The 24,179-nt window shown below is 48.9% G+C and overlaps 1 protein-coding gene across 8 annotated transcripts in view; it reads left to right on the top strand.

Annotated features, from left to right (window-relative positions):
* The window catches only part of PRRC2B (proline rich coiled-coil 2B), a 1,218,749-nt gene that overhangs the window by 437,265 nt on the left and 757,305 nt on the right, over nt 1-24,179 (top strand). For all 8 annotated transcript variants that reach the window (XM_069609284.1, XM_069609287.1, XM_069609286.1 and 5 more), the window contains exon 7: nt 14,854-15,095. In XM_069609284.1, coding sequence (XP_069465385.1) covers nt 14,854-15,095 — 242 coding nt within the window. The remainder of the gene's footprint in view (nt 1-14,853; nt 15,096-24,179) is intronic.

The raw sequence follows: 24,179 nt of genomic DNA on the forward strand, positions 1-24,179 counted from the left end.
AGTAATCACAACCTGCAAACAAATGTTCAAGGAGATACTGAGCAATGACACAACTGAAAGCGACTAATAAGTCAACGAGACATAATCAGGAACTGGTCACTGTCAGCTGCTGACATACTGAGTGAACCCAAGCACCCAATGATACCCTACTCTTGTGACACACCTGGACTATGGTCCCGAGGGCGTTCAACCCCCAAGCGCTTTGAGGTCATACCATTTATATAGAGTGCTATATAAATGCCAAATAACATAACATTAGGAACAGACAATCCCAGCCCACTTTGTATTTATTCATTTGTAAACCGCTACCTTGCCCTGAGGCATCTGGGCGCATAATTTACAAGAAAGTGGTTACAAGCAGACAGAAAAGCATGTTCCTCCAAGGGAATAATCTTAACAAAGATGATGCAGAAAACTAAAGCAGGTTACATAATTGGTGTAAAGTTCCAAATATTACTCGGCTAACAAATAAGAATGCTAAGGCCGGGCGTCAAGCTTGTGAAGCCAGAGAGTGTATGTGTTTTTGAAGGAGTGGAACGTAGGTTCTGATCTGAGTGTGGAAGGAATGGTGTTTGTGGCAGCAAACACACATGGCACTGCAGTAGCCTGTAAAAGACCTCTGATTTCCTGGGCTCTGGAAGTCCATATAAGGATTTTCCTGGCCTCACAGGTGTTGGGGAGATGTACCATGTTTATGCTTCATCGCCTCCCCTAGTGAGACCCCCAGCACTTTGTGCTGGACGTCTGGACCTTTTTCTGAAATCCTGAATGAGTGGAGCCTTTTTTCACTCATTCATTCCTATGGGCTCTGTCTTCCGGAACTCTGTTCTGTGTTTCACCTGTCTTATGGAGTGTACTTTCCTCCATACCTTGTTCAGGTATCTGTATTTTACTATTGCAGCACACCACTCCTTATGGGCAGTGTTGCTGGGGACCCTTTGGGTCCTCCTTTTATATTTTCTTTATCCTACAGTAACAGGTCTTTTTAAAAAATCCTTTTTTTATTGTTTTTATTATTTTTCTTCAAACATTATACAGCACAATTAATCATCAACTAATCAAATGGCGAGATACAGTATTCCATACATTGAGCAACCGCCTCCCCAACCCATTCAATGCATTGTCGGTTCCTTCTTTGCCAGGTTCCCACCAGTTGTACAATCTGTGGCCCAGTCTCTGATAGTCCATTGATGGGTTGTTTCCAGCAAGGGTGTAGGCCGTTTATCCCCAATGCGGGATGTATGGTATATCGGATTCTCCCCACTTTCAAGATACATCGCTTGCCCCTCATTTGTCCTGTTCTGACTCTTTGCAATGTCCTGCTCAGCCGAATACCTCAGCCTACATCTATAACCTTGTGCCCCTCACAAAGTACAAAATCCATATTCCTCTGACCCACTCCCCCTGTTAACGTACCCCATACGCCCCCTACCCCGGACAAGTGCGGTTTCTCCCCTTTGTTCTCCCATGGTGCTCGCCTTCCACCTTCCAATCGCATAGTGCGTATCCCTCCTCTGTTGCTGCTCCCAACTTGTACTTTGTACATTTTTCTGCATTTGCTGCACTGTGTGTCCTAGGGTGGCCTCAGGTCTTGTGTTGATGCTAGTTTGTCCAGTAACTGACCCAGTTCATTTCCAGTGCACCTTCCCCTTCCGGGCCTCTGAACAGGTGCAAATATTCGACTTCCGCCAGCCCCCACCAACGTATCTCTTGCAGCCATATCCGTATTGATTGACCTGTTCCTTTCTTCCACTCCATCGCTGTCCTTCTATTAGCTAGTATGAAGAGGAATCTAGCAAAATTATTTTTTTGAGGTTACTTGGTTTCTCTCCTAAAACTTTATATACTGAGAATTTGGCACACTCCACTTTGTGTAGGGCCAAGGGGATGCCTAGTATACCCCTTCTCTTTGATGGACAACCTCCTAGTTATGGCTGGTGGCAGTGTTCTAACAACTATTGTTATTTTCCAACTGCAGGCTATGTCCATAGCACCAGTAGTGCACAATAGGCACACCCAGGTACTAACTTGGGGCCTGCCTTTTTTTGCCATTTCTAGCGTGGTTGTTCTTTGTTAGCCCTTCTACCATTCTGGGAGGGGGAGGTCTGTGTGTTTTTTGCCTTTGGCAGGAACCCTTCGGTGTCCTCACCTAGGCTCCAGAGTCTGGGCAGGCATGAAGTGAGGGTAAGAGTTTTCCACCCCCCTGTCCTTTGCCTGCCAGAGTGCTTGATTGGGAGCAGCTCCCACTGGGGGTCTGGCTGTCCTTATTGGACAGCCATATGCCCTTTTCTGTAAACTGAGATTGCAGAAGAGCGTGTGCTGAAATTGTATAAAAAGTGAGGCTTCTGGAGTGAAAAAGCCGACCACTGGAAACTGAAGAAACCGAAGGTGGTGACCAGAGACGCCTGCAGAACCTTTACAATGCCGTAAAGAGACCCCTACTGACCCGAGCCTTTTTTTAATTTTTTTTTTATTTTTTGTGACAGAGGAGCTCCAAAGAGGACTCCTCCTTCCCTTTTGACTGGTGGAAACAACCAGTCCCAAGACTGACATCAATTTAAGCCATCTGCCGAAGTCCTGTGAGTTTCCAGTTCATCAAAAAGTCTTAGGTTTGGTCTAACTTGGCGACATCTGATAGTGATGAGAGAAAATCAAAGTTGCTTTAATCAGTACATAAGATCCATGGAGTCGCGTCTCACCAGGTGCATGGTTTAGCCAAGTGAAAGACCCCTTGAAAGATATTGTGAGGTATAAGTAACCCGGAAAGAGATTGCGCCAAATCTTTGCATAAAATTGTTTATTATTCAAAAGAAATGCCCTTTAAAAAAGATGACACGTGTTTCGGACCTTTTTCAAATCAGGGCTAATAGTTTGTCTTAGAATCATGTGAATGCCCCTGTCACACAATGTGAAAAACAAGCTTCCATATATTGAATGGGTTAATCCGTGCTCATCCCAATACAAGCGTCCGATCGCAAAGTTGCTAAAAATGCCCACTCGAGATTTTTAGCAACTTTGCGATCGGACGCTTGTATTGGGATGAGCAGGGATTAACCCATTCAATATATGGAAGCCTTTTTTGGAGGACCGAAACACGTGTCATCTTTTTTTAAGGGCATTTCTTTTGAATAATAAACAATTTTATGCAAAGATTTGGCGCAGTCTCTTTCCGGGTTACTTATACCTCACAATATCTGTGAGTTTCCAGGGCTGCAGAACCCCAATACCAGGAGACCGGTGACCCATTTTGAAGTGAATCGTTGTGGAAAGGCCGAATTCGTCCAGGTCTTTGCTGAGCCTTCAAGGACACTCCAGAGACTCAATCCAACTCGTCCAAGTCTGTGCAGCAGAGTGCAGGACTGCAGGAACCGAAGATTGACTGGGTGAATCGCGTCATTTCTTGGTGCTGCAAACCAGTGCCAAAACTGCAGAGGTACCAGAGAAGTTGATGAAAGCTGTGCCAGATGTCCTCCCTCGAGATTGCTGCTGACAGATCCCATCCATTGTCCTGCCTTTCGTCATCCGCCCATGGAATCCGGAGGTTGGGTCCAGAGTTGCAACATCGCGGCGCACCCAGCCACAAACAATTTCTTCTAATCAAAGGTGCTGTGGAGGAAATGGTAGTGCTCACCTTTTGGAGTGTACATAGAGGGGTCCAGGGCAACCCCTCCTACCTCTGACCCAAGCTATTGCTTGTGTCCCCTTAGCAAGTCCTTGAACAGGTTGGTTAAACCTTCTTGCATTTTTTATCCTAGAGACTAGAAAGAGTGTCCACAGGAGCTTTTGACTTCTGCTTCTTTTTAAGACTTTAAGCCTCTCTGATCTGCCCTTTTACCTAGGGTTGTGTTGTGTTAAGAAACTGCCTCTAGAACAATAAGCAATGTGAGTATTGCACTAACCAACTATTTTCCTTCCTAAAAATAATTATCCTATGTCTTTGCCAACTTAATTCATTTGCCGTACTGCTTTGTTGGTGTGCGTTATTACTGATAGGGTACACCTGTAAAACTCCTGTTACTTTTGTAAGCGTTCAGCAACTACCAACTAAGAAATGACTTTTTGAAAGTATCTAAAAGTGTACCAATGCATTTTGGTTTGGTATTAACAGTGACTCTTGTGTAAATCTATATTTTAATATACATGTGTGTGTTTCTTTGTACATTACTAACTAGGTTCAGTGTACTTGCCTACAGCTCACATCTTCCTCTTATGATAAGCCTGACTGCTCTGCCACTCTACCAAGTTTCCAGAGTAGTACAGACTGATAATAAGAGTTGGGGGTATCTACAAACCACTGGGCTAGCTTCCAAGAAAGGTGGCTGTTGCAGGCTGGTTCACAACGCAGCTTTGCAGAAACTGCACGGACAGACCTTGCAGACTCGTGATGCCGCAGGTCCATAGGGGATGCGTCTCATAGGACTGCTGTTTACACTGTACATCCTGCGACCAGCTATTAACATCGCTCATAGAGTCCTTTTTGAATAACACAAATCAGTGACTGTGACACGTTTGAGTCCGTATTTGAAGCTGTTTTACTTCAATCAACGAGACACCATAAGGCCCCTTGTTTCTTGCCACCTTTTCAATTATAAGTAAACAGTTGTGTGCTGTCTGAAACCCATTGAACTCGATGCATTGCACTCGCCCGCCGAGGCGGGGACCTGTGTCAAGTAATTTGAGTCCGTGAAATCCCCCCAATATCATTGGGGACTATTCCTTTTCATTCTGCCCCGATGAAGGCGTTTTTCAGATTTGGAAGGCCTACAGGTGGCCCGCCGAAATGTAATTTCGGGCCCTGGACAGTTGGAACCCTTTCCTTTTTTTTTTGTTCCCTGTACTTAATATATCCAGGACTCTTTCCAACAGTGGTTTGGATAATTGTTACTGTAGAATTTTACGTAGGCAGACCTGTTAATTGACATTGTTTATTTGTTTGCTCTTCCAATTTTTATGTACTGGCAGACTTGTTTAACTGACAATTGTCTGTTTTGTTGTTTTGCTTCCTTATGCATTGAGGCACATTCATTGAATTTGGCAATGTATTTTTTGTGTTTCAAACTTGCAAACTGATTTATATGTATTCACTTATTCTCCAGCATGGGGTCTGGCATGGATTCACATGCTCATGAATATTCCCCGTCGTCAGGCTGGGAATCCTCGGTAAAGAAAAAACCAGTATCAGTTTCGTTTCTGATCTGTCTTTCGTAGTAATAACCAATCACTGGTCTCTGCGTCATACTGACCACAGCCAATGACTGCCCTCTACCTAAGCACCGCCTCTGGCAGCCATCTTCAGATTTTTACCGCACGTTCATGTGTTGGGATCCTCGTGCTATTGCTCTCGAGCGTTAGTGCTATTTTTTCGCGCTTTTTACAAAAACTTCAATTCTTTCGGTCAAAAGAGCCTCAAGCTCCACCGATCCTACATCCGATCAACGGGGACCCGTGTCGGATTCATCTGTGCCCCTCAAGGGTGAAGATTTCGTCGAGCTACACTTCGGAGGACTCCAGAAGCTTCTCAGGCCCTGTCTCGGAGATGGCCCAGGAGAAGGGAAGCTCGACGCCCGGAAAGCTGTTCAGGGTCTGCCCTGGATGCCAGCTGCAGAACGTCTTCAAGGAGGACGAACACTCTTTCTGCCTTTACTGCCTTCATGAGGACAAGACGCACGTGGAGAAGGACTGTGCGTTTTGCGGCAACATGTCGGAACGGACCATGAAGGACCGCCATCAACGTCTCGCCAACTGGCTGGAGGGTAAGAGCCCGTCTGGCGAGAAGAAGAAGAAATCCGAGCGGTCTTCTAAGACCTTTGAGGGCGCCCCGGCGACGGGGGCCCAACATAAGGCCAAGCACCGCGAGTCCGCTGGCACCGGGAGCGCCGAACGGTCGGGCTCTGCGGGCGCCAGGCAGGGCGCACCCTCCCCGGCACCATCAACCACGAGCCAACGCTCTGGGTCGGGTAAGAGGAAGGCCGAGCACCCGGCGAAGCTCCTGGAGAGGCCCCGGTCGAGCTCTAAGGCAGAGGAGGAGCGTGGCAGTGCCCCCTCCCTCAAGGATAAGGCGGTGAGCGCACCTAAGGTGGTGAAGGCCTTGATCCATCCGACCAAGCCCTCTATCGAAACGGTCGCGGCGGCCCTGGCTCAGCCTGTGGTGGCTGCACCAGTGGTGGCGACCTCAGGGCCCAGAATCTCCCTGCCTCCTCGGAGGGAGTCTTCCTTTGTGCCCATCGATAGGACCCCCGTGAAACCCTCCGTGGGGAAGAAGAAGGGGGGGCAGGGCGTCGTCGTAGAGTCGGCCTCAACCTCAGAAGAGGAACTGATCGAGGTCTTAAGCCACGGCCTAGGCGTGGAAGAAGGCCAGCCCGTCGGAATGGACCCCGACGCAGGTGACGACGACGACATCGTCGAGGATACCGACGGGGCCCCTGCTCGCCCGTCGGATTCCCCTCTGCCAGCGCCGCAAGACAACTCGGCGGCCATTTTGTTGGCCATACAGTCCTTATGCTCCGAGATAAGGACGAGGCTACCGTTACCGACGGAGGAACCTCTCCCGTCGGGGGATCCAGAACCGGGACCTTCTGGTGTTCCCCCTACCAAGAAAAGAAGGATCCATCCACCACCTCCTTTTCAACCGTCGCGCCCCTTCCAGCCCTCCTCCCCGTCCACCCGAGGGGATGATACGGGGACTGACACGGCAGCGACGGGTACGGACGACGAGGCATACGACGAGGATTTTCCGTCGTCGCCTCCCACCAGGGCCTCTCCGCCCGACGAGATCGGATCTTTCCACTCCATGATCTCCAGGGCTTCCGAGCTTTTCCAACTCTGCCCTGAGGAGAAGAAAAAGGAAGGCTTCCTTTATCAGCGGCGCGAGGCCAAGAGGAAGACGGTCCTCGCAGTGCCTCTGTTGGACGACATTTGGGATGAGGGCCTTTCCCTCCTCAAGAACCCTTCCACGACGCCAGCTAGAAGAGACCGGTACGAGAAAAAGTACCGGGTCCCGGACACGGCCCCCCTATGCCTCCGGGCGCAGCCTACCCCGGACTCCGTCGTCTCCGCGGCAGCCAGGAAGAAAGCGGGGGGGGGTGCGGCCTCCACATCGACTTCCCCGCCGGACGGCGAGGGAAAGAAATTGGACACTATGGGGCGTAGAGTCATCTCGTCGGCAGCGACGACGATTAAAGCGGCCAACGCCTTGGCTATCGTGGCCCGCTACGACAGGGAGCTCTGGTACAAGATGGCTCCTCTGCTGGATTTTCTGCCGGACGACAAGAGGGCGGAGGCCCTTGAGATCCTGCAGGAAGGTGAGGTGGCCTCGGACCACGCCATCACCGTGGCGACGGACATCGCCGACACTGGATTCCGCCAGCTGGGCAACGGTGTTTGCCTTCGACGTCGTGGATGGCTCAAAGCTACGGACTTCCGGCAGGACGTCCAGACCAGAGTCCTGGACATGCCCTTCGACGGGAACAACCTGTTTGGGAAGACAGTGGACGATTCCCTTCAGGCCATCAAGGCGGATACTGAGACGGCCCGGGCCCTTGGAGTCCTGCAACGACGGACGCCCTTTCGGAGCGGCGGAGGCAAGGGCGCCTCCAAAGGTTCCGGCGGCGGTTTCGCTTCCTACCGTCAAGCGGCCCGCTCGTCGTCGCAAGAGGCCTACAGAGGACGAGGCAAGTCTAGCGGACCCCGCCGTCGTCGCCAAGGAGGTCAAGGCGGCAAGGCCGCGTCCAAGCAGGATTGAACCGGCCTTGGGGTCGGGCCCCCACCGAAGCACCCCGGTGGGAGGCCGGCTGGCGGGCTTCGTCAGCGTGTGGGAGTCCATCTCCACCGACCGTTGGGTGCTGGACGCCCTGGCCCGGGGCCACGCGCTCGAGTTTCAAAGAAGGTGCCCGCGCGTCCCCCCCGTGGCCAGGAAAGAACTTCACGTCCCTCAACTTCTCCTGGAGGTAAAGGCGATGCTCAGAAAGGGCGCCATCGAACTCGTCCCAAAGAGGCTTCGGGGCTCCGGAGTCTACTCGAGATACTTCCTCGTGAAGAAGAAGACGGGAGGATGGCGCCCCATCCTGGACCTGCGACGTCTGAACAAGTTCATCAAGGCGCAGAAGTTCCGGATGGTCACCCTCCAGCACGTCCTGGGTCAGCTGGAGGAAGGAGACTTCCTATCGTCATTGGATTTGGAGGATGCCTACTTCCACATTCCCATCCTAAAGGGGCACCGCAAATTCCTCAGATTCGTGGTCCAAGGGCGTCATTACCAGTTCAAAGCCCTTCCCTTCGGACTACGGTCGGCACCCAGGGTATTCACCAAGTGCCTTGCACCGGTGGCGGCGCAGCTGCGCCGCGAGGGGATCCACGTCTACCCCTACCTGGACGACTGGCTCATCCGCGCCAAGACGAGGGAGCTCGCCGTGGTCCACACGGCAAGGACCGTCCAACTCCTCACGGACCTGGGATTCTCCGTGAACTACGCCAAATCCCACCTGGTGCCCGCGCAAGTCGCACTGTTTCTGGGAGCGAGGCTCGACACAGTGTCCCTTCTGGCCTCCCCGTCGGAGGAGAGGACCAGGACCATCTTGGGCAAGGTGCAACGGATGTTGGTGGCCGACGCGGCCAAAGTGAGGTCCATCAAGTCCCTCCTCGGGATGATGTCTTCCTGCATCTACCTCATTCCCATGTGCAGGCTCCGGATGCGCCCGTTGCAAGAATTCCTGGATGCGCGCTGGATCCAGACGACGGGCAGCTTCGAGGAAAGGATCAAGCTCGACGAGAGTTTCCGACGAGCGATACGGTGGTGGGGCACCCGCGCGCATCTGACGGCGGGCATGGACTTCCAGACCCCAGCCCACCAGGAGACTGTGACCACGGATGCCTCCCTGGAAGGGTGGGGAGCGCACACCGAAAATCTGCACGCAAGGGGACTCTGGCTCCCGACGGAGAAGTCCCTACATATCAACGTCCTGGAGCTCCGTGCAGTGTTTTGGGCCCTCAGGTCCTTCCTTCCGTCCCTCAAGGGCAAGGTGGTGAGGATCTTCACCGACAACACCACCACCATGTTTTACATCAGGAAACAGGGCGGAACCAGGTCCCCAGCGCTGTCCAAGGAGGCGCAGGACCTGTGGCATTGGGCCGTCGCCCAAGGGATTTTTCTGGTGCCGTTTCATCTGGCAGGGATAAAAAACACCATCGCCGACTCACTCAGCAGGGAGCTGCGCTCGTGCCACGAGTGGGAACTACGGCAGGATCTGGTGGATCGCCTCTTCCGACGGTGGGGCACACCCCAGATCGACCTGTTCGCGACGGCGACGAACGCCAAGTGCCGGAGGTTCGCCAGCAGGTTTCCCCAGACGAGGAGCATGGGCGATGCTTTCTCGTTCCCCTGGGAGGGCCTGTTCCTCTACGCGTTCCCTCCCTTGCCTCTGCTAATCCGGCTCGTCAACCAGCTCAAGAGGTCACGGTGCAGGATGATCCTCGTCGCACCTGCGTGGCCGAGGCAGATATGGTTCCCGGACCTTCTGGACTTGTCAGCGTCCCCGCCGATCAAGCTGCCGGCGGACGCGGATCTACTCTCCAGGGAAGGAGGCGCCATCCTCCACCACGACCCGAAGTCGCTGAACTTGCAGGCCTGGCTCCTGCAGCACTAGAGTTTGGAGGATACGACATACCGGCCGATTGCAGAGAGGTTCTTGCAAAGGCCAGGGCGTCCTCGACTCTTAAATGCTATGGACACAAATGGAAGAGGTTCTCTGTCTGGTGCCACGCACAGAAGATTAACCCTCTACGGATTACGGCTCCCCAAGTACTGCCGTACCTGCTGACGCTGGCCAAAGCTGGTCTGGCACATGCGTCCATCAAGATTCATCTTGCTGCGATCTCCCGATACACCAGAACCACGGGCCGGACGTCCTTGTGGTCTCATCGTCTGGTGAAAGAGTTCATGAAGGGACTGTTCAGATCGTTCCCGCCGGTGAAGGCTCCGGCCCCGGCGTGGGAGCTCAACGTGGTGCTGACCAAGCTCATGGGACCTCCGTTCGAGCCTCTGCACTCGGCCCCGTTGAAGTTTCTATCGTGGAAAACAGCTTTTCTTGTGGCCATCACCTCCGCACGACGAGTGGGAGAGATCCAGGCCCTTTCCTGCAAGGCCCCGTACTTGACTTTCCACGACACGAGGGTAGTGCTCAGGACGCACCCCTCCTTCATGCCCAAGGTACCGTCGGACTTCCATCTCAACGAACCCTTGGTGTTACCTGTGTTCTTCCCGTCGCCTTCGTCGCCGGCTGAGAGGACTTTGCACTCGCTGGATGTAGCTAGAGCGCTGAAGTTCTACGTGGACCGCACGAAGGGTTTTCGGAAGACGTCACAACTCTTTGTGAACTTTGGACCTGTCAATCAGGGGAAGGCTCTCTCGAAGGCTTCCATCTCCAGATGGCTCTCCGGCTGTATCATGTGCTGTCACCGGTTGGCAAACCGACCGCTGCCTGGCCGTCCGAGAGCCCATTCCACCAGAGCGATCGCAGCTACCACGGCGTTCCTATCTGGTGTGCCCCTGCTGGACATATGCAGGGCTGCTACGTGGAGGTCGACGCACACCTTCACGAAATTCTACTGCGTCGACCGGGATTCCAGGGAGGAGTCCAGGGTCGGCCAAGCAGTGCTGCGCAACCTGTTCGCCTGAGGTGAGCCTGGTGAGGAGGTAAGATGCTTAATGTTGAGTTGATGTGATGCTTAATGTTGAGCCTTTGCCACCTCCCGTGGTTGTGCATGTGTGTACTGCTATGTATTCTTTATTCATGAGCATGTGAATCCATGCCAGACCCCATGCTGGAGAAGGAACAAGTTACTTACCTGTAACTGTTGTTCTCCAGCATGGGTCTGGCATGGATTCACATGCGAACCCTCCCGCCTACCCCTCTGCGGCTCTTCACTTGGTCATACTGCCACTTCACGTGCTTCCAAATCTGAAGATGGCTGCCAGAGGCGGTGCTTAGGTAGAGGGCAGTCATTGGCTGTGGTCAGTATGACGCAGAGACCAGTGATTGGTTATTACTACGAAAGACAGATCAGAAACGAAACTGATACTGGTTTTTTCTTTACCGAGGATTCCCAGCCTGACGACGGGGAATATTCATGAGCATGTGAATCCATGCCAGACCCATGCTGGAGAACAACAGTTACAGGTAAGTAACTTGTTCCTTATTGTGCACCTAAATTGCTTTGTGTTCTAAGTTGGTTGTGTTGATCATTTATTCATTGTCTAAACACACACAAAATATTATTTTTATTCCTTCATTGTTTTCATGATTTTTGTAAACTATCAGTTTTAATGAAATACAGCATTAATTCTTAAGCATTAGTTCTCCTTGTTTCTTTACTCACTCTTACTTATAAGTAAGTCTTTGGCCACAACAGGGCAATTCAATCAGGATATCTTTCGATACCAACCCTAAATAAGTAGGAGGATTTATTTTCAATTTAGTATGCAGCTTTTTGGATTCCTTGTTTTTTTTACATTAGTCCCCCACCATAGCTGTACCACTTTAAAAGGGGCAACCCACATTTTTAGTCTAGCTGCGCTCCTAGCATCAGTTTCTGAACCTAATGTTAAATGAATATAGTGAAAATACACCTTTTGAAAGTCAATTAAAATATTTACAATTTGGCATTTGAAAGAGTAATTTGCAGAAAGTGCAATGAAGATTAATTCATCTCTGGTTGTATCCTTAAGCAAGAGAAGTGGAGCAGTTTCAAATGGGTGTTTCCAGAAAATGAGATGTCCACATGTTCTATTGTTGATATAGACCGAATGGTAGAATATTCAAGGATGTGCTTAGTTTCCCCATGTGTTCATATAAACACAACTGTATGTTTGACAATACATTGTTTAAGGCATAGCTTTAGAGTTATGTTTTATACCGCGCACTGCTACCCCCAGGGGCAGTCTCCAGGCGCTTATGTGGTTCTGCAAGAAAGAGGATGGGGTTGCTTAGTCAGGGTAGAGGGATATGATGGGTCCAGAACTAGGAGAAACTGGCTCGTGTTTTGGTTTGCAGGTGGGTTGATGCATACACTGGCTTTTATCCGTGAGAGTGAGGCCCAATGCCTCGGTTGTATGCGAATGTATGTTATGGTGTGGGTGTATGTTTTCTATGAGTAAATTGGTTGGTGTTTAAGGTTATCATTGTTCTCACTGGCTTGTTGTGTCCATATGGGTATGGTCTAGTCAGTGCTCAGATAGAATTTTGAGGTGGGAGTATTTTACTCCCTATTTTTAAACTTTGAGAGTAAATGTGATTTTTGAGTAAAAATGACTTTTCTCCTTTGCAAGAGAGTAAAGTGTATGTGAAATCCAGCCCGACGTGTACAAAAACTGTATGGAAATCATTACTATGGGGCAGCTTTCTGCATTGACAGAATACACCTTTAATTATTTCTCTAAAGTCTGGCCATTTGAGCTCCCCTGTATATATTTAAATGTTGAAAGCTCAAAAACCTAGCCAATTACATAGTAAAGGAAACATGAATTGTATTGTGTGTTTTGAGGTTCGAAAGCAGAAGTGTCTTCTGATGTTTAATGAAAATCCTAATTTCCTGGAGCTATTACTACCTAATGGTTTGCCAATGTTATGATACAACAGTGCAGAGAGGCAAGGACTCCATGCTAAATTCTATATTTAATCTAGTGGTCAAATGATTTATATAGTGCTTTTGGCAAAGCGCTGTACATAGAACATATTTATCACAATATCTCCAAACCAAAGTCGGTACTCCTTATCGACCTTAAAAGGATGAAAGGCTAAGTTGTCCATGCAGGGATTCGAACTTGCAACCTACAGATCACGCGCAGATTGCAGCAACGAGTGCTCAACCGGCTGAGCTATCTTATTGGCTAACATCCTTCAGAGGTCGGTTAACTGAATATCAACTGGGGTATAATAATCACAGTACCTAGATGTTTGACGAACCATTCATGAAGCACTTCATAAAATTAAATACCTATCTGGATTATCACAGCGACAGGTTTTGCTGAGTTTCAATTTCAATTACCAATGTAACTTTCCTTTGTTTTTGAACAGCTCTTGAACTTCCTGTAGAGTCAGGTTTTGGATGTTTTAATTGTAGTCTGGAAGATTTGAAAGGCTAGAACACCTGTGGTTGGTGTAATGACAATCATTCATCCTTGAGCAAAGACTCTGCTGTCACTGACCATTTATAGTAATGTACCCCATTGACTGCAAGCTTGAATGGATGTAAACTAGACTGCGCATAGTCATTTTACACGCTGTTTTTATAATTGGAGTGTAAATTAAATTGGAAGTGTAAAAAGGCAGTTCCATCTCTGAGCACAGCAGGCTAATAGAAGGCTATTTGGATGTGAAGTATAGCTACAGTGCGTAATTTAGGCTCCCTCTTGAGTATAGCTATCTTAGCCACCTAGACCTTGTGCCAGAATGGCTACCATACACAGTTAGGCTAGATGATAATAGGTAATGAGTGGTGGGGTTTTACTGAGGTAGACAAATGGCTGTACACCCCACCCACACCACACTTACCTTATCTGTCACTGTAAGGTTGTCTGCGTCAGGCGGCCCAGGCAAACATGGAGTGGAGCTGCTTAGACAGTTGCTGCTCTTTGCCTTGAGGCCCTTAGCCAACTGGCTGCCCAGGCAAGGCTACCCTGGAAGGGCCTCTGAAATGCTGTGCCAATCATAGGGGGCACGGACCAATGAGAACCGAAAGGATCGGCAGGGGAGGAGTGGGTAGGGAGGGTCAGACGGATTAAGGTCAATGGAGATGGCAGACGGAAACGCAGACAGATGGCCGCCAGGACAGAGACAACGGGACACCAGAGTACAGAATCCTCCTATTTAACATGCCTATTTACCATGGATTATCCTTTGTTTAAAACACGTTTGCTCAAATCATTTTCTTAATTGTGCTATTGGGGCTTTTTTTTATTTTTTAACTTATTACAGTTTACAGTGCCTTTTTTAAAGTGCGTTTTTTCTTGTACCTTTTTGTTTTTACTATGGGTTATTCATAGTTTAACATAGAACTCTGTACTGGCTGAGCCTGTCTAGCTGGTGTTCTGTTCAGGATAGACTTTGGCAGGGTTCGTTGGAAGGTCGAATAAGTTTCATTATTGGGATGATCGAATTTTACTCGTTTGTTTTTTGTAATGTGTGGAAGATCATGTACATATTTTGTGCTTACTGTGCTGCGCCGAGCTTTGGACAGCTCCTGGAGTGCAGGATCTGAATGCCTTCCATTAAGCAACTGAGGGTGCTTGTTGACCTCTAATGCTAAAGAGTGAAAAGGCAATTTGGAGGACCGGGGCAGAAGAAGGCCTGCTCTTTCATGCATTTACAAGTAGATGGTTGTGCAGAGCTAAGAGAGGAGTCAGCCCATGATCTATGTGCTGGTGCATCCTTCTCAAAATAATTTTGCGTTGCGTTGCTCATTTTTGGTAATGATTGAATATACTTTGAATATTCTGCATGATCATTCATTCACTCCAGAAGAACCTTCTCTGCTCCTGGCCGAAAACTTGTCAAACGTCAAGATACATAATGTGTGGTCCGGTGGGTGTTTAATTAAGCTCTGCGATTTTGATGTTTACGTTGACTGCTTGTCCATCTTTGGACCCTATATTCATGAAAAGTACTAAAGGACAGGAATTTTGCTTATTTTTTAAAGCAGATAATAGTACTTGTTTTATAAAACATTTGGGACGTGCCAGTAGTGCAGCATATCTCTTTTGCAAAGTCTAACTTTTTTTTCTTTAGAGATTTTATTGATGCTCAATACTTTCTGTTGCTAAATGCTGCCATGCTGATCATTCTGATTGTCTATTTATAGATGTCACAAGTTGGAGGGAAGGCGGTGGGAGAAGCGTTATATCTCCCACATCTCCAACCGCCTCCCCTACTGAGCCGGGCATAAAGATCACTGCAGCGGGAGATGGAGCCCCAGCCTTGGCCCCAATCAGCGACTCAAAGGAGCCCTCTCTCCGCCCGGCTCAGCCTACCCGCAAAGGGGCCTCACAGTTCGCAGGAAACGTATACCATCCACCAACCTACCATGACATGTTGCCAGCTTTTGTACGTACCTTATTGTTTTATCCTAATTGTTGGACCTTTGCATGCTGAGGAGTTGTTTTTACTGTACGTTTAAATACTGTGCATACTTTGGTTATACAAAGGCACAAGTTAATTAAAAATGAACATGTTTTAAGTCTGCAGCTAAACATTGGTGTAGCCTACACTTGTTTGGAGATGGAAGTTCAAATATGGTTACAGATTGCTGAAAAAAAGTTGGTCTAAATCAGTTCATAGATCAAAAAGCATTTTTTGTGCAGAACGTGCTTCCTGTGGTCTCAAATTGAATAAAATAAAATGTGGGACAAGTCTAACTAGTATTTGGTAATGTGTACAGGTTCTAGTGCAATATGCTAAAAGATGTGGCAGCTGTATCATGTCTTGTCACTTGTGTCTTGGTGACCTCCACTTTGATTAGGGGAGCCTTGAAGAAGAGCATGCTGTCCGAGGCATGCCAGTTTTGTTTTCTCTCTAGCAAATTTCAACAGATGTTTGTTTGAAATGCACGTGCCATTGGCTAGGCTTCTTTCTCTAAAAAACTAAAAAGCACAGGCTACATGAATGTTTGGAGGCATAGTTTTCTCTGGTCTCTGACGAATTGCAGGATTCAGTCACTTCTCCCCAGGTGGGAGCCTTTCCCTTTGAGGCTAGGGAGGTGAGTCCGCTATGTGATAACCTCCCTAGGGGTCGATGCAAGTGGGACCTCACCGGGAGACACTCCCCCATCGGGACAAGGACTCCCGTTCCAAAGAGGAACACCCTAAATCACTCATCTGCAACCCATCATTACTACCACCTATTCGCTTAAAACATGAGGCGCAAGCTGATGGTGGTTATCAAGTCAGCTGGTTTAGGAGAGCTGAAGGAGACAGGGACTTAGTTTCCAAGCCTGGGGTGGGAGGGTGGAACTGAAGCGAGTGAGATGGAAGAGTGGAAGCCTAAGACGAGCAATCGAATCCGAAGAGCTGGTGTGACTGAGAGTTGATGCACTGGGAAGTCCAATAACCATGCTGAGATCACTTCAGCAACTACAGCACTAAGCGGGTACAACAATGAGGAGCAGGAAATTGAGAATCGAGAAGCCAACCGGAGGACTGGATCTCATCCTTAACGGAGGCCCAGTGATGCTAACCCTGAAAGCTAAAGGTAACTGGGAATGCGGTTGGCCCGGGAGGGATACCGTGAATATACGAAGGGAAGAATCTTAATCGTCCCAGTGGGTACTATAAGGGTGCAGAAGTAAGACTGACACGGAGGGGGGCATGGTGATTATAGAACTTTCTTTCAAGTGCAAAAAATAAAAGAAAGCCCTACATTGCTGCAACTCGAAGAGGGGTTTCCCTGCCTCAACTTAAATAACTAGTGTTGAAACGTCCAAAGCAAAAGTCCTGACTCTGTCCCTCACACTCAAAGTTATAAACTAAATGAAAAGGTCTTTCTTACCCAAAGGGGGTGACTCTCTTCCCCTGGACAAGACAGTTCTAGAATCTCAGATCCTGAAGGGTTTGGGTAATATCCCTTCTTATCTGGCTTTGTTTGAAATGCAGTGAAGCAATTATTGGGGAAGATCCATTCCCTAGTTGGCCCTTCTAGGGTTTCATCAATGTCTTTGGGTCATTGACCCTGACTGGCAAACCTGGTTCCTATTCATGGGGCACATCTGCAAAGGAGCTTGTATATGTTTCCTAACAGGGGTGGGTCCCTGACTGTGGTTGGCAGACCTGGTTTCCTCCCACTTGGCACTGCGACGAATATGAATAGCTTGGATGCACTCCCAAGCTGTGGCGTCACATACAGACTTGGTTTACCTGCCAAGAACTGCATTTATTGTATGTCACTTCATTTTTTTATATATATGTTTTATTGGTTACAAGTTAATCATACAGTTACACACGTCAACTAAACCTTTACCATTCACTTCATTAAATAAAATTTCTCTCATAAAATCTCATCCTCAAAAAAATCTATAATCCCCTACCTTCACAAATCTTTATGTATGAGCAAGACTGTAGTCAACATTTTCATAACAGCAATGATCAACCTAGTCTGATCGCCAACCGGCACCCAATCCCACCATTCACTTTTAGTCAAGGTTTTCACCCAAATGACTAAATTCCTCTAAAAAGGAGGATCTAATTGCTGATAGGGCTTCACAAGGCATTATTAAATGCTCTGGGGTTTCGATCGAAAGAGACAATCTGCAGTACCTACAGGCTGCAGTTTCCACCCCAGGCATTTTCCTTCTGCATTGTACTTCTCTGGTCTTTAAAATATTTAGGTGATATCTAAGCAGGATGTCCCGGTATTTTGACGAAGGAAATTTTTAAAAATACCTTGGCAGTACATTAACCTTCCCCGTATCCACCCGCACAAATGTTCTTGATTTCATAATGCATTGCTCAACCGTAGATGTCCAGTCCCTAATCAGCAGTTTCTTCTTAACCGCCATGGGATTGTGCAGAAGCGTCTTCATCTGCACCAGCTTATCCTTCAAAAAGGCTTCCACTTTCATCCTCCACCTTTCTAACGGCCCCTTTACCAGGCCTTTGTCCAGAGCCAGAATCTCAAAGGGCTTCAAGTCCTCCGAAAGGAAGCATTTCCTGTATAAGGACACGATTTTCCAAGCCACCATCGATTCCAGTGATTGTAACCTTAATTCCAACTTTATTACACACGGAGGTAGACTATCTGGGAGATTTAGGACCTTACGCCACAAATGTCCCTCCATTTTCTCCCAGCAATCACACTATAGGCAGAGTACCGCCTCAGCCCCATAAGTGAGTATCTGTGCAACCTTTTGTTTATAAAAGGTTGTTATAGGTATTAGGGTGAATTTCACATATCTACGCTGAAAGAATCTACCCTGATTTACCAAAGGGATCATTCTCGACCACAAATAGGCCAAATGGGCCAAGTCGTTTTGATGCTTACTTAATGTAACTCCCAGGTATACTATTGATTCAACCCTTTCTAGGGTGGAGCCTCCCACTTTACACACAAGTTGCCCTTCTTACTTTTTCCGCCTTTTCAATGGCAAGAATTTTTGATTTTTTTTTTTGCATTGATCTTACTGCCATTCATATTTAGGTAAGCTTCGAAAGCCATTAGACGACGCTGAAGTCCAATCGGGGTGAGCTCAAGAAAAACTAGATCATCAGCAAATAAAATCCAGGGAACCACACCCATTCATTTTAGGCGGGAAAGCTTGCACCACTACCTGGGAAGATGCCAGACCCACCATATACAGGCAAAAAAGCAACGGGGCCAAGGCACACCCCTGCTTTAACCCCCAAAATGTAAGGGTTTTATGAGTTTCCTTCCCCGACAATCTAATCCATACATAGGTACCCGTATATAGGGCCTCAATAGCATCCACTAAGTCCCCTGGACAGCCCCATGCTCTGAGTTTAGCCCAAAGTCGCCCCCTGATAACCCCATCAAAAGCTTGTTCAAGGTCCTTAAATGCCAAGAACAGGTTAGATCCCACCTCTAGTCTTTCTTCCTTTAACATGTTAATTATAAAGAGATTAAGGGCTGTGCCCACTCCCCTTACAAACCCGGTTTGTCTTGGGTCTAGGATCCCCGCCTTCAAAGCCCACATTCTCTGGTCCTGCAAGAGTATGGACGCAAATAGCTTACCAATAGAGTCCAATAGGGCGATCGGGTGGTCATTTCTAGGATCCACCCTATCGCCCATTTTGAAGATTGGCACAATCAATGCCTCGCTCTATGAAGCGGATCGCCTTATTTTTCATAATCTGCTTTTACATGATCACAAGGATTTTACACCAGATGTCTTTATTTTTTTTTTCTATTCTTGATTTGAAATGTCATCAGGTCCGGCCACTCTCGAGGCACTCACATTATTGATCATGGAACTTGCATCATGTTCGTCAAATAAGAAAATCCACCTGGGCACATTCCCTACCTTGTTCTTACTCAGATCTCCTCCAGGATCGGCGTACACAGGTTTGTAATGTTTAATCCAATCGCTCTCTGCTACCATGCCTCCCTAAGCACTCCACCATTATTAATCAACTCCCAGGTGCTTTTTGAATTTTTTTCACACACTGCATGCAGGGTACACTCGGCATCCTTTTGGGCCCTGCAAGATCTTGAGCTCCTACACCAATTTTGATAAACTTGCTGGAGTTTCCTGATCCTTTCAGGTTTATCGGGTTTAGCAGCCCCTCTGATCAATTTAACAGCTTTTCTCAGGCATTTTCGTCTTTTTACCAATTCCAAATCACACACATGCTGTTGTGACCATTGGGTCTTTTGACCCCTACCCATTGGTCTGGAGAATTCTTTTAGGAGACCCCCATAATCGGTATTATAAGGGTCTTCCCTTAACTGAGCCCTAAATCCTTCATCAATCCTTTTTACCTCTCAAGCTTTTAAGCATAGGCGAATGCCACAATTCCCTAAGGACACATTACTCATCCTCTCTCGCTTCACCCACTCCCCTTCCCATCTGAGACCGATGTTAAACAAATTGTGGTCACTCACCTTCTGAGGTCTAATAACAAATCTCACCATCTTTTCCTTCAAATTTTCTGAGATAAAACAGTAATCAATACATGACACCCTGCTTCCACTTCGCCACGTTGGGCGGCCACGAATATCGCCTTCAGTTTGCCCATTGACCATATGCATCTGCCTAGGCTTCATACTCCTCATACATTCCCTCGCCCTTTCATTCCACTGACTTTTCACAAGGACACATCCCCCTTTATCCAATAACCTGATGTTCAAATCCCCCACAACCAAGATCTTCACCTCTCCCATTTCACAAATGGCCTCATCCATCACCTTTTGTGATTGAATTCATAAAATGGGTCTTTTCCCTCATATTCACTCGCCAGTATATATTTATCACCACTAGTGAGACTTCTTTCAAATCTTGCACCTGTTTTAAATATACCGCTTTAACATAAGGATTGGGGTATTCCGACTTGACAACCATCCCTGGTCATTTTTAATCAATAAAGAGACCAGAAAACGGGCGTCCCAACAGCCCCTTAGGTGCCGGATTAAAGAGGGCTAAGTACCCATCGCACTGTGGTGAAGATCTTAACCAAGTCTTTTTCCAATGGTGGCCTCGTTCCTGGTATTAACCTCAGTCTAACAAGTCATACCCCTGCGATAGGAATTTCTTTTGCAGTGACAGTAATAGCATAGTCTTTGACTGGGAAAAGAGATGCAGGAGCACCCAATCAGTCTTGTTCACCTCCACAAATTTAGTAATCTTAATATCATTTGAAGAGAATTTCAGATCCAAAATTATGCAATTTAACAATCGCATGACATTGCCTCTATTTAACATCAGCATATCCGCTCTTTTAGGGTCTTCGGGTGTATCTCCCCCTCCACTACCCTTGTCCTGCACTGTTTTTTTTAGATCTTTCACTGGGAGAGTCGGACCCCTTTGATTGGGTGCCCGGGACTCCCTTCCACCTCTCCTCCATGGTCATAAAACCCAAAAAGACTTCATTTGCTTTAAGAGCTTGCTTCCCATTTTAGGGATCAATTTTTCGTCCAAGAACATCGGCCTAGTGGATCCCCTTCGCTCATCGCCTGTTTTACGCCCATCTTCATATTTTTGCTGTTTTCCAACCCCCATCATATTAGATTTTCCTTCATTCTTATGCTTAGATGTCACTCTCAAACCACTCACCTCAGCTATCTGGACATTACTTTTACTTTCATTATTTGCAGCTGTCACCTTACCCAGGTGGTCTGCCATACTTTCCATATTTTCTCACTCCGAGTTACTAACATCTTTCCATCTGGCCACCTCCTCAGCCCATTCGATCTCTTCCACCAACATACTCGGGTCACCCATACTGGGAGGCCACACGCTTTCCCTTTGAGGCCGTGTAACACCTTCCGATGGTTCCGCTTTTAGATCCAGTAGTGGTGGGAGTCCCTTCATTGGTTTTTTCAAGGCCGGCAGACTTCATCGCTAGAGAAGATCTAATATTCCTTAAAAAGGCTTTGGAGCCCTTTGCTTTCCTTCTTGTATTTGCTGGCAGGTTTTTGGACTTTTTCCCTGGCTTGCCTTTACCTAGGCCTGCCCCACCAGTTTAAGCCTAACACAGGATCATTCATTGGTGCCATCTCTATTCCCCGCCCCCCCCCCCCTTACTGGTTGGGGTCATAGTTTTCACCTCTTTGCCTTGAAGACTGAAAATATGTTCTTATCCTGTGGGGGATTAATGCATTTTGCCATAGCCTTTGTTGGATCTACCACAATTTCCGTGCTAGACAAAACTGAGCTGGAACTCCTAGGGTTTTCACACATTTTACCTCCAGGGGCTCAACAGACCTCATCCATTTACCTTCGGACAATAGGGCCTCCATTACTGATCTGTTCTGGCATTCCCGCCTGGCCAGGTCACATAGGCATTTTTGCCAAGAATTTGAAGTTTCAGCTTCTTTATCCAGCCTTATTTCGGCTCTTCCCACAAAGGATTCCAATTTTGAGATTTTCTGTCACACCCAGAATCAGGGACAGCTGATTAAACAGGGAGTCATTAAGGCTCTCGTGGAGTTCTGTGAACGGCACCAAAGTTGTGGCGAGCGAAGCAATCACTAGCTGTTGTAGTTGGGTGCAATCATCCACCTGACCCATAAGCCGCCTAATTTTCCTTCTCTTCCCAATTGGCAGACTTGGGGGACACATGGGCACTGAAGTGCCAGAGGAGGAGAATGAATCATGTGAGTCAATTACCTCCTCACTTCCTTCTTCCTCCCTCCTATTGCCACTACTCAAGGGAGAGTATGCCGGACTTGCCACTAATGCCACAGCTTCTTCCGTGCTCGCTCCCCCCATTGGGACTCCTTCTCTTACCATTAGTGCGCTTCCCGCAGCCACTTGACCATCGATCACTGTTTGGGCCGGCATAGAATTGGCTTTGCTGTCCACCATTTCATCAGCCTTAAGGAGGGATTGGTCAAGCAGCCTAAGGCATTCAGTGACCCCGGAGATGCTTAATCGTTTTTGTTTAGCGATTTGGTTGTCAATTTTATGTCAATTCCATCAGATCCTTTGCTAGTTTATTTGCTAGTTCTCCAGCATGGGGTCTGGCATGGATTCACATGCTCATGAATATTCCCCGTCGTCAGGCTGGGAATCCTCGGTAAAGAAAAAACCAGTATCAGTTTCGTTTCTGATCTGTCTTTCGTAGTAATATCCAATCACTGGTCTCTGCGTCATACTGACCACAGCCAATGACTGCCCTCTACCTAAGCACCGCCTCTGGCAGCCATCTTCAGATTTTTACCGCACGTTCATGTGTTGGGATCCTCGTGCTATTGCTCTCGAGCGTTAGTGCTATTTTTGCACGTTTTTTCTCAAAAAACTTCTTGTTTTCGGTCAAAAGAGCCTCAAGCTCCACCGACTCTCCATCCGATCAACGGGGACCCGTGTCGGATTCGTCTGCGCCCCTCAAGGGTGAAGATTTCGTCGAGCTACGCTTTTGGAGGACTCCAGAAGTTTCTCAGGCCCGGACATGGCCCAGGAGAAGGGATGCTCGACGCCCGGAAAGCTGTTCAGGGTCTGCCCTGGATGCCAGCTGCAGAACGTCTTTAAGGAGGACGAACACTCCTTTTGTCTCTACTGCTTACATGAGGACAAGACGCACGTGGAGAAGGACTGTGCGTTTTGCGGCAACATGTCGGAGCGGACCATGAAGGACCGCCATCAACGTCTCGCCAACTGGCTGGAAGGGAAGAGCCCGTCAGGCGAGAAGAAGAAGAAGAAGAAATCCGAGCGGTCTTCTAAGACCTTTGAGGACGCCCCGGCGACGGGGGTCCAACACAAGGCAAAGCACCGCGAGTCCGCTGGCACCGGGAGCACCGAACGGTCGGGCTCTACGGGCGCCAGGCAGGGCGCACCCTCCCCGGCACCATCAACCACGAGCCAACGCTCTGGGTCGGGTAAGAGGAAGGCCGAGCACCCGGCGAAGCTCCTGGAGAGGCCCTGGTCGAGCTCGAAGGCCCCATCGGAAGGGGAGCGAGGCAGTGTCCCCCCCCTCAAGGATAAGGCGGTGAGCGCACCTAAGGTGGTGAAGGCCTTAATCCATCCGGCCAAGCCCTCTATCGAAACTGTCGCGGCGGCCCTGGCTCAGCCTGTGGGGGCTACACCAGTGGTGGCGACCTCGGGGCTCAGAGTCTCCCTGCCACCTCGGAGGGAGTCCTCTTTTGTGCCCATCGATAGGGCCCCCGTGAAATCCCCCGTGGGGAAGAAAAAGGGGGGGCAGGGCGTCGTAGATTCGGCCTCAACCTCGGAGGAGGAGCTGGTCGAAGTCTTAAGCCACGGCCTCGGCGTGGAAGAAGACCGGCCCGTCAGGATGGATCCCGACGCAGGCGACGACGACGACATCGAGGGTACCGATGGGGCCCCTGATCGCCCGTCGGATCCCCCTCTGCCAGCGCCGCGAGACAGCTCGGCGGCCATTTTGTTGGCTATACAGTCCTTATGCTCAGAGATAAGGACGAGACTACCGTTGCCGACGGAGGAACCTCTCCCGTCGGGGGACCCAGAACCGGGACCTTCTGGTGTTCCCCCTACCAAGAAAAGAAGGATCCACCCTCCGCCTCCTTTCCAGCCCTCCTCCCCGTCCACCCGAGGGGATGATACGGGGACTGACACGGCAGCGACGGGTACGGACGACGAGGTATACGACGAGGATGTACCGTCGTCGCCTCCCACCAGGGCTTCTCCGCCCGACGAGATTGGATCGTTCCACTCCATGATCACCAGGGCATCCGAGCTTTTCCAACTCTGCCCTGAGGAGAAGAAGGAAGGTTTCCTTTATCAGCGGCGCGAGGCCAAGAGGAAGACGGTCCTCTCAGTGCCTCTATTGGACGACATTTGGGATGAGGGCCTCACCCTCCTCAAGAACCCTTCCACGACGCCAGCTAGAAGGGACCGGTACGAGAAGAAGTACCGGGTCCCGGACACGGCCCCCCTGTGCCTCCGGGCGCAGCCTACCCCGGACTCCGTCGTCTCCGCGGCGGCCAGGAAAAAAGCGGGGGGGGGGGGGGGTTGCGGCCTCCACATCGACTTCCCCACCGGACGGC

The sequence above is a fragment of the Ambystoma mexicanum genome, chromosome 8 (genome assembly GCF_040938575.1).
Source record: "Ambystoma mexicanum isolate Mex_15411 chromosome 8, UKY_AmexF1_1, whole genome shotgun sequence".
Classification (NCBI taxonomy): Eukaryota; Metazoa; Chordata; class Amphibia; order Caudata; family Ambystomatidae; genus Ambystoma; species Ambystoma mexicanum.